Source organism: Globicephala melas, chromosome 10 (genome assembly GCF_963455315.2).
Source record: "Globicephala melas chromosome 10, mGloMel1.2, whole genome shotgun sequence".
NCBI lineage: Eukaryota > Metazoa > Chordata > Mammalia > Artiodactyla > Delphinidae > Globicephala > Globicephala melas.
The window spans coordinates 94,940,078-94,950,998 of record NC_083323.1 but is presented as its reverse complement, the minus strand read 5'-3'; the positions used below and the strand labels follow the sequence as shown (position 1 = coordinate 94,950,998).

The 10,921-nt window shown below is 34.9% G+C and overlaps 1 protein-coding gene across 2 annotated transcripts; it reads right to left on the bottom strand.

Moving 5' to 3' along the window:
* Positions 1 to 204: 204 nt before the first annotated feature.
* On the bottom strand, positions 205 to 10,682 carry KLRB1 (killer cell lectin like receptor B1). Of its 2 annotated transcripts, XM_030834487.3 has the most exons (6): positions 10,553 to 10,679; positions 5,607 to 5,705; positions 4,848 to 4,919; positions 3,606 to 3,760; positions 3,101 to 3,216; positions 205 to 352 (listed from the first exon to the last, which is right to left on the bottom strand). In XM_030834487.3, exons 1-6 carry the CDS (start codon positions 10,635 to 10,637, stop codon positions 205 to 207), a joined length of 675 nt encoding a protein of 224 aa, XP_030690347.1. In that variant the 5' UTR covers positions 10,638 to 10,679. The 2 variants fall into 2 exon arrangements, with proteins under 2 accessions (XP_030690347.1, XP_069902589.1); XM_070046488.1 differs by lacking the exon at positions 5,607 to 5,705 and having other exon boundaries at positions 10,553 to 10,682.
* Between the last annotated feature and the right edge of the window lie 239 nt (positions 10,683 to 10,921).

Here is a 10,921-nt window from a genome sequence, read left to right as displayed (position 1 = left end):
AAAATGAGAGAGACCTGAAATGGAAATTAAAGAATTGGAGAGGGGGGACCTCCCTGGTGGCGCAGTGGGTAAGACTCCATGCTCCCAATGCAGGGAGCCCAGGTCTGATCCCCGGTCAGGGAACTAGATCCCACATGCATGCCTCAACTAAGAGTTCCGCCTAATAAATAAAGATTAAAAAAGAAATGGAGAGGAGATGTGTAGTCAAGTGGCAGAACATACTTTATTTTTGACAGGTTTTAGTTCTTTTTGACAAATCCATTTATTTTCTGTAGCACAGTCCTCGGAAGTAATTTGTGTCCTTGAGATGTAAACACAACTGTTTTCTTTAGCGTCACCAGTAATTTGTAACCTGTGGAGCAGAAGAAAAGCCTCTCTTTAGTGTTTGTGATTTTCTCACATAATTCTCCTCATTCAGCCAGTATGTTCTGTAATTTTCAGCAAACAACAAGGTGCTGGTTATTAAACATGGAATAAGTACCCAGTCACAAATATAATGATATAAGCTTTTAATAGAAAGCTAATATAAACCTCTGGAACTTGCAAGCTCATCTTCACTGGAAAAGAATAGTTCTGAAAAGAAATGTCGTAATGATACAAACAAAGGAGAAGCTTTGGAAACTGGTAATTGAATCTCCTATTAACATGTTATATGAAAATTTCCTACCTTCACTGAGCCTCGATTTTCTTAAATATATAGTGTATAGATATTTGGGGAGACATTGAGATCATGTATATGAAAGGGTGATCATGCTTAAACAAAGAATGTGTTCAGTAAATGTAATAAGTACGTAGATACTCAGTGTCTACAGAATTTGAATATATCAATAGTGAGAAAAGGAGGCTCAGTACGTATTGGATGTAGTAGGAGGTTCCCTTTTTTTCCATTCCAAACAGGTTGGTGAGTGTCTGCTACAATATATGTACTGTTAGTTCCAAAGAAGCAGAGTCTTATGGCTCATTGCAGGTGGGGCATGAGTAGAAGTTAAACAGTGGGATGGCAAGATAGAGCTGGGGTGCCAGGATGGGGTGTGTGCAAGACATTCACCTATTTGTCTCAAATAGAAAGTGAAGTGGTGGCAGTGGGCAGGGCTCCATCACAGTTTTAATTTGTTCCTTTGTTCCATTTCTCCTTGGAGCCCCTTGGCCCTGAGAAGCCAACCTGATTCTCTCCTAGTGCCTGACACCCTAGTCAAATCAGAATTTCTCTTGACCAAGCTATTGCAAAGGTCCCCTGTATTTTATCTCTTCCACCCTTCCGGTCCTTCCTTTGAATTTCAAGATAACTTTTTTACCACTCATCTGGCCAAGTGCCCTTCTAAAAGGCCCTAGGTGACTTCCCAGGCCTTCTTTGACCAGATCTCTGCCTAGTTGTCTAACATTATCTCATTTAATCCCCAAAACAGTCTTGCGAAAAAAATTAATTTCACAAAAAACTTAATTTCACAAAAAACTTAATTTCACAAAAATTATTTTCACAAAAAACTAAAAAATTAGTTTTTTTAGTTTTTTATATTATGTTATGATAATATAACTAACACATAAAGGGTGTTAGTTTCACAAAACACCCTTTATGTTTTTCTTTACCTGAAAACCAAGGTAGAGAACTAAAATAAAAGCAGAGTCTAACTGACGTTCTTTCTACTATAATATGATACCTTCCAGGTTTACCTGATCACTATCTTAACCAAATCATCATTTTTATCCTCAGAATAAAGTAGAGTGTTCAATCGAATTTAATCCATCATCTTTGCCTATATTTCTGCTCATAGTTTTCCAGTTTTATTATAAACCTTAATAAAATAAACGTAATGTCCCAATAAGAAGCATACACACACACAAACCAAAATTAACCTTTACTATGTACAAAAAAAAAATAAGTTAATATAAAAGTTGCACTTATGTGTAAATAAAATATAGAAAATAATCCCTAGAAAAACAAAAAAATCAGAGTGTAGTTTATTTACCAAAATATGTTTGCCTTTTCATACATTTATTCTAGTCCAGAACACTTTATTTTAAAATAATCTTCATTTTAAAGTATGGCATCTAAAAAAATATTTTAGAACATGGGTCAAACAATGTCAAAATGTGCTAATTAAATCAACATTTCTTTTAATGTCTAATAATTTCCCACACAATAAATTATCACTATATTTTAGATAAACTTGAACATGCTCCTGTGTCTTGAATTTTAACCTCTTGTTTTTTGAATGATAAAAAAATCCATTTTAACTGTTATTTATACAAATGTGAATAAAGCATTCACAGACTCAAAAAATGTAACACAATATCATCTGTTCTGAAAAACTCATCAGATTTCTTTTCAGAAACTTGGTTGAATGTCTGCACACTTTCACTTTCTAGGGAAAAAAATGTCCTGCCCTTTGTTGTACAAATAACGATGAGGTCCATTAAAAATTTATAATTTAACTGTGTAACATCAATCCTCCTATAGCACCGATGGTTAACTTGACCATCTCACACAAGAAACTACGAGACGACCAAAAAAACGGCAAATAGCTCTTTTGTGGCTTATGCAGATTGACTACATCTCTTCAAACAACCCTCCTTTCACACCGCTGGTTGAAATAAGCTACAATACTTGTTACAATGTGGGTAGTTTCTCTCAAATGTCTGGATACCCCATGCTGATATTTACTATATTTTTTCCTCTTGTATTCATTGTGCCAATGCTGGTTGTGACCCACTAAGGTATGTGGTCCCACAGTTTGAAAAACACTACTTCAACAATTCTTCATGCCGATAGCTTCCAGCTAGAAATTTCTTAATTTTTAAATGTTGTTATTTTAAAAACTGTTTCATGTGCCCCCACCCAAAGGAGTTAGTCTCTTCCTTGTCTCCTAAAACTCCATTGCTGGTAAAAATATATATTGTTGCAAAGGGTTGATGTCTTTTCATATGTGAAACTTTTCAACCAACTTCAGAATCATTCTTCTTCTCAGACTATTCTGATCCTCCTGAACATTTCTAAACTAAATTAAAATGATAAATCTTAATCTTCAATAACAATGTTACTATCTTGCCATGTAAACCTGATGTAAATTGAATATTCAAATTAGCTTATCCCAATACTCACATATTAGAATTTAAAAAGGATCCATTTATCCACTTCCAGTTCTTTTCTGGTAATGTAAAATTTAATCCAATCCAAAACATAATTGCTCCTTTGTCTATCCGGTTTTGTATGAGCCTCTATAAATAAAACAGAAGAAATGACTGAATATTGAATCTGTTTATCTATTACTGGTTTGCATCCTTCTACCCATCCTCTGAAACCCAGTTCAAGTATCACCTCCTCTCTGAAGCCTTTCCTAACTCCCCATCGGAGTTAATTATTCCTTATTTGTGGTATTTCTGTCTGCATACTTATATATATCCAAATATTTGTATTAATGTTGTTGTATTCATTAAATTATATTTATTTTGCTTACATGTCCGTTTAGTGTCTCAGATTGTGAGCTTCTTGAAGTCAAAATTAATACTTCCATCTGCATAGAACCCTCCGGGCTAAAGCACGAAGATCTCGATATGGTTAGAAGCAAGGGCTAAGCCGTATTAAAGTATTTTACTTAATTATTTACCAATTCTTCCTGATCTTGAATAAGCAGCAGACGGGATTCTTTTGTGAAACAGTCGGCTAGACTGTCATTCCAAGGTTTGTAAGTGTCATAAAAAAGCAAGCATTTATCTCCGATTAGTTGCCAATTTGTTGGGCACTTTAACAGAACTGGTGTCTCTAAAGTAAGAAAGAGGAAGAAGAATAAATGTTATGTTTCTAACCTGCCCCCCACCCCACTAACATTAATCACACATGCACAAGTCATTATAAATTCAGGGAAGTCGTTGATCATCACAGTGAGAACAATTCATGAATTTAATATAACTTTGAGGGTTTTGAGACATAGTTCATTCTGGTACTAAGAGTTGAAAATTAGTGACAAATTAAAACACTGACAGACAGAATAACTTGTTCAAGTCCACACAAAGCAGATGCTGGTAGAGTCAAAACTCTTTCTGAGATTCTGTAAATCCATTACAAGAGTTCTTTCTACTCCATGATGACAATATCAAACTTCTCTAAAAAATGGCTCCTTTAAACAACATGTAAAATGAAAAGCAAATAACAATTCATTTCCATAAGTTAATGGCAAATACCATGAAGAAAAATTATAAGAAAATTTCTAATTGCTGAATTATATATTTGCCTATTAATGGAATCTATTGGATAGCATTTTCCAGAAGGATTTTCATAGTTTCTTAAAATTTCTGTTATGTACGAATGTATATAATAAATGATCACATTCTGCTACAGTCACTCAACAATAGTGTCTTTATTAACACACACTACTTAATAAGTACATGGACGAGATCAATGTCTTAATGTTTAATACAATAAATATTAAATTATTCATTTTATGTCGTGTTCCATTAATTAACTTCGGACCAGAGTTAGCTGCTTGATATATTCATTAAAATCATCAAATATCCCACTTCAATGCATATTTTACTTTATAGCTTGGGTTTTGGCTATTAATTATTGAATATCCTAGCAGCAGCTTCTCATAAGGCAGTGTTATCTGTTGGTTAAGATCGTAGGCTCTGAAGTTAGACCACTGAAGTACAATTCCCAGTGTCACCACTTAGTACCTGTATGACCCTGGATGAGTTGCTTAGCCTTTCCATGCCTCAGTTTTGTCAAACATAAAATCAGAGCGATCATACTATCTTAATGTGTGGGTTGTTATGAACCTTAATTAAGATAATGCATGATACCTATCAAATTTTAGCCATTATTCTTAGGAAAGTCAAGCCACAAAACATACCTGTTGTTTCCTTCCTGTTCTCTTGAACATCCATGCTGCTTTTCTCTGTTGATTTTTGTCTCAAGAATATCACTAATAAATCAGGAGAAATCATTAAGAAGATTAATGCTGAATGGTGCAGTGAAATGGATATGTTATATTTATCACTTCACGAAATTTTTATCTCAACAAGCTTGAAATGCACAGAAGATAAGAGCAATAGCAGTGTAGTAACAAAGGGTCTACTTAGAAGACAACATAAACAAACACACACATAACAAGTGAACGCACACAGACATTGAGTTAGCGGTTTCAACTATATAAGTAAGCTCCCAGGTGTTACTTAAACTCTTAAATTGCTTCCACTCCTTGCCTAATGTTCCATCTTCAGAATAAGTATAATTGTGCCTATACCCCACGGGAGAGATTGCCTAGGACAATCTGGAATTTAGTAGGCACTTAAGGAACTGTAAATAATTGGACATTTTTATTTTCTTTGTTATTGTCATGGTTTTATCATAATTGTGACTTTTTAAATGTCCTTGGAGCACATGTGAAATCCCCCGTGAAGCCTATCAGAACAGTTAGGAAGAGAAATATGACAAAGGATGACATTTGCTTAGTAGGTACCGGCTGAGCACTGTTAGAGCACTGTTTCATAATTGTTTTTGTTTCATGGGTCTTCCACTAAATTTGGGGTGGCCAAATGTTAACATACTTTAATATTTATGGTAAAGTAGAATAAGTAGAACAAGAAATCAATGATCTTGCATCACTTACCTGAAACACTCAACCCAATCACAGTCAAGGCAAGAAGAATAATCCCGGCACAACAAAGTTTCAGAGCAAATTTATGCCAAGGTGGACCCTGACAAACATCTGAGACATTAAGAAAATATACTTGATTAACTCAGTTGAGTTCATCTAATACAAAAAGCAGAGGTTGTTTGGATCACATAAGAAAGAGCTAGATTCATGTTGGGGGTAGGGGCAGGAAAGGACATTTATCAGTCATCTTAAAGTAGGGTCCCACAAGATGGAATCTCAGATCCAACTGAGAGTTGCTTATAGATAAAATAGAAATATTTATGCCTGTCTTGTGTACGAAGGATTGGTATAAGAATCAAATGAGATAGATGTGACGGTGTTTTGAAACATGCCAAATGCTATACAAAAATGAAACATATACCCTACCGTACAAAGTAAGTCCAAGAATTTTGTCCAACAAGGAAAGCCTTCATTCATTCAAGATATATTTGTTGAGGCTCTGTTTTATGCCAAACAACATGTTAGGTGCTGGTGGTATAAGACAATTCTATTCTTAGATGTGGATTTCTCTGCTTTACTGTTGCCTGGAACAATCATCTCCAATTTGGACCAAATGGATGGAATTCAAGGAAGAGTATTTTACGAGCTTGCATGTTATTTTCAGTATTTCAATGAATATAACATAACATGAACCTGTGTCTACAACATTGCATAGTCTAAAAAATGTCAAATACCTTTGTTTTTCTCTGTATCATGTCAATAACGATGTACTGTATATCTCATGTTCATCAAAAGTTGTGATTATATTAATTAAAGTGGGATCATAATAACCTTATCAATGAATTTTATAGGGAAAAATAATCAAAGAGGAACTTATTAATGTAAAAAATTCTTGTAAAAGACTGAGCAACCGCTTCCAAAATTATATCAGCTCTGACAGGAATTATTCTGGTAATCTGTACTTCGGTTATTCTACTTGAAGTTGTGCTTAGACAACTTCTATACCTGACTTATTTATAAGACCCCTTTTATTCCCATTTGGTTTATAATATGTTATATATATTACAATTATAAATTATTTTCTAAATTGTATTATTGGAGCCAAGGGCCTTTACAAGTAAAAGTTTACTAATTTAACTATATCTATCATTTATTTATGTTATCTATTCCTTTTTATATTTTTTCTAATATTCCTCAATATAAAGGAATACATGCTTTTAGTCACTTGTTAAAAACTTTAGCATCAGATATGTTAAAATGTTGTCTTTATTCTCATTAAATGTTCCAGAGTGACCCACAAATCCATTTCTACTTTAGTTTTTTACACTCTCCCTGGCGATTAAGTTGTGCAACCCAGTTTTCAGACAACTGCTCATGGTCTCTTCATTAGGATGTGGACATTCATAAGAGTTAGCTCTTTCTAAAATGTCCCTGGGGAGATGGAATTTAAGATAACTAAATGTGATAAAAGATTATGGGAGGAAACAGATAATAGATTAGATTTCAGGTAGTGACACCTGGATTATCATCTGGAGGGGAGAGACAAGAGTAGACAATTAGAGGAGCTCCAAGGTCCTGGGTGTACATCCGAAAATGGGAGAACCAGACTGGAGAATATTAACCTAGAACTTCTAAGGCGAGCTCGTGTGACACAGAGCAACTAAACTTAGTGAACCTAAGACTAGTCCTACGTGACGTTTCCTCACAGTTGTATCTACTATTCTACCATTTTTTCTTCCTCAGCCTTTCCTCCCTTGAAATTTTGAAAAATGGAGAAAGCCCTATATAGTCACTATTTTAACATTTAGTACTGAAGGATAGCAGTGGTTAAGAGCAGAGCTCTCAAATCTAGCAGATATGTAGTAGAGCATGTTACTTCGGGCAACGTAACCTTCATAAACTACAAATTTCCTCACCCGTGAAATGTAGAATAATACTACTTCATGAGGTTTTGGAAAGGGTTGTATGAAATAGTTCTTCTAGACATGGTGTGTGATACATAATAACCGTGCATCTAAAATTTAAAGAACTGAGTGGAGGGTTCTGTGTTGTTTTTCTGCTGCACTACATTAGAACTAATAACTGTAACAATAGAGTTATTGTAACAATAGAGTTACAATAACAAATTGAAGAGGCCAGGTAAACTTTAGTCATCTGGAAATACCCACATAAGGCTAGTTTTTTGTTTGGATATAAACAGTATGCCAAATCATCTCACTTTTTTTCTCTAAACCTTTCCATAGCTTTCTCTCAAGCAGATCTAAGTCTGTACGTCTGTAGAATAGCCTACAAATCCCTATTCATTCCGGCTTCCCTTTATATCTCTAACTTTATCTCCTGCTGCTTTCCATGCAGACATGCTCTGTCATTTCACACTAACCTATGAGCTCTTTCTACAAGATGACAGGCATGTTCTCATCCCACGGATCTTGCATCTGCACTGGTCCATCTTTTAAAAGGCTCTTCTCCCAGGAAGCATACCTTTGTCTCTCAATTCTTTCAGGTCTTGACTCAAATGTCATCTTGTCAGGCAGGCTTCTATGATTATTCCATTTGATATCATACCCTCTCCAAAAGCTAACTCTCAATTCCATTTTTTAAAAAATATTTTCTCTATTGCACTTAATATTATCTAACACATATATGTATGCATATATGTTCTTAGTTATTCATTTATTTGTAAGCCTTCCTAGTAGTATAATATAAACGCAATAAAGGAAACTATTTTTTCACTATTTTGTTCACTGTTGTATTCTCAGCACCTAGGGCATGCCTGACACAGGTGTTTATTTTTGGATGAATAAATAAACTCTAGAGGCATTTTTGCCAACACCTATCTACTTTTCTAAGAGACCAAATCCTGGGCCATAAACGAGATTCGTCACCACTCACATCTCTCTCTGGTTTTCCTGACTGCTTTTGATATAATCACTATTCTACAGTTACCATTTTGGCTAAACTGTTTAGCCAAAGAGCTTATTGGTAGTTTCACAATAATTGTAATACCAGATCAATGTGTGGCGAAAGAAGGTCACCTGCCATTTCAGTAAACAAAGGATGTTGCGACCTTAAAGCCACCAGCCAGTGCAGCTGGCCGGATAGTATAACTTGAGGGGAATTCAGGATGGAGAAAAACAGGATACTGGCCCTAGATAGTTAAGATGCATGTCAAAGGAATTATTTCAATGAGCCCAGACTTTTGCATCTTCCCACATATAGAAAAACACTAAAATCATTAACTTGAGGTGTCTGTTTCTGTGTTTAGCAGTAATCTTTTGATGTTTTACTACATTTTTTTTTAGCAAAATCTCCTATATATCCCAGCTCCTCCCTTACCTCTTGGGGACATTTCCTCAGAACTATCAGAGAGGCTGCCTTCTCAGCTATAGTCCTCTGTAAAGCCACCAAATACATAATTCTCAACTTTTAGGTTAGGCATTTTTTTCAGTTGACAAGCGTTTTGTAGTCACACATTTTATTCTGACTTTATTCTATGTTTTCTCAGATTTACTTTTAGAATGATATTTTGTGGAATAATGACGACAATTAGAATAGACAGATTTTCTGGCCTCATTGATTTGGGATCACAGACAGTAGCTTTTAAGGAAAATCTCGCTGTCTTTCTCTATTTTCATTCTCCAATATCTTCCAACACCATCCTCCTTTCTCTCCACTTCTGCTAGATCTGAATAAGGAACAGAAAGTCTTTCTCTTTCGCATCAAAAAATAACCATGGCTTGACAAATTCTCACTGTAGTTATCAAAATTCTCCAATTTCCCGTAACCCCCAAATGAAGGGTATCATGAAACTATTTGATAACCCTAAGACTTTTCAATCTCCAATTTAGAACATTGATAACTTAATACTTTCAAATTATACCAAACCATCCTAAAAAGATACAACCCACTTGCCAAGCACACTATGGAATGAATATCAGGTTGGATAAAAATTGCAATATCATTGATGTTGAGTAAGTTTGGTTTGACTTCAGAATGTAATACTATGTCCTGATGATTTTATACATTTTTTTTCTGCTTAATTTGTAGTTTCTCTTCATCTATCCCCAGGCCATGGAATCCATCACCTATGACCTCACATTAGAATACCCCATCTCTTTCACTCAGAATACTAACTCCTCTGACATACAGAAAATTGCCAACTTCAACAAGTATGAAATAAGTGCATCAGTGGTATTCTCCTGTGGTTTGTGCCTTAAATCCTTCTAAACTGTTATACTTTTCAATTTAAAAAAACATCAGATTGTTATTATATTCAAGTTTTTGATCTTGAATATAATTTTCTTTCAGAACATTTTTTTCCCTTCCCTTTGAAGGGTGAACGATGTTAATCATTGAGCCTACACTTTGTATTCTGAAAGGAATGCCACGGATGCAAATGCATTGGAACTTAATCACAGTATTTTATAGAGGGATTTGAAATAAGGTAGGTTACTATTACAGCAAGGTAGTAAAAAATCTCTAAAAATATTCATTTGTTAAAAAAAAAACAAAAGCAAAAACAACAAAAAAGGGACTTCTCTGGTGGTCCAGTGGTTAAGATTCTGTGCTTCCATTGCAGGGGGCACGGATTCTATCCCCAGTCAGGAAGCAAAGATCCCACATCCCTCATGGTGTGGCAAAAAAAAAAAAACAAATAAAAAAATCAAAATATTCCCTTGTTAATGCATGTAAAATATTTCTTCAGGATCCTTTAGCCAAGGCTCAGTAATAGGAACTATATTCATTTTCCACAAAAGTATCTTGATAAAAAAGAAATCTATAAAGTATGTGATTTTTCCCACATTTGTGATTACCTACCGACAGGCCATGCTATATCTGTTTAACATTAATATAGCTGCTGCTCATCTTCAAAGCCATGATTTAAAGCTACAAATTCAAGAGAAAAATCTAACTATGGAAGATATACAAATGCCAAAAGGAAAATTAAAGCCACTTACTCTGAGGAAGAGATGGGAGTGACGAGCTTTCAAGGCCAGCATTCCTGGATATGTTTAAATCAGCATATATCACAGGTTTGTCCATTGCAAAGAGAAGAATGAGGCACTAGACTTGCGTAAAAGAAAAAACTACAGTTCTATGAGGCAAGAGAAGCAAAAGGAAGTGCTCAGCCTTGAAAAGCTTTATTATCTTTCTTACCTACCCACACTTCTAGCAGTGGGTTTTCTCTATAAATCAGTGAGAAAATCCACTTACTGGCTGTCCAGTATACTTAGATATGTAATATCTACTTTGTTTAATTAATTGGCCTGTTTGACAGAATTCGGGGAAGGTTTGTTTGTTGCCTTGTAACTATCCTCTTTGAGTAC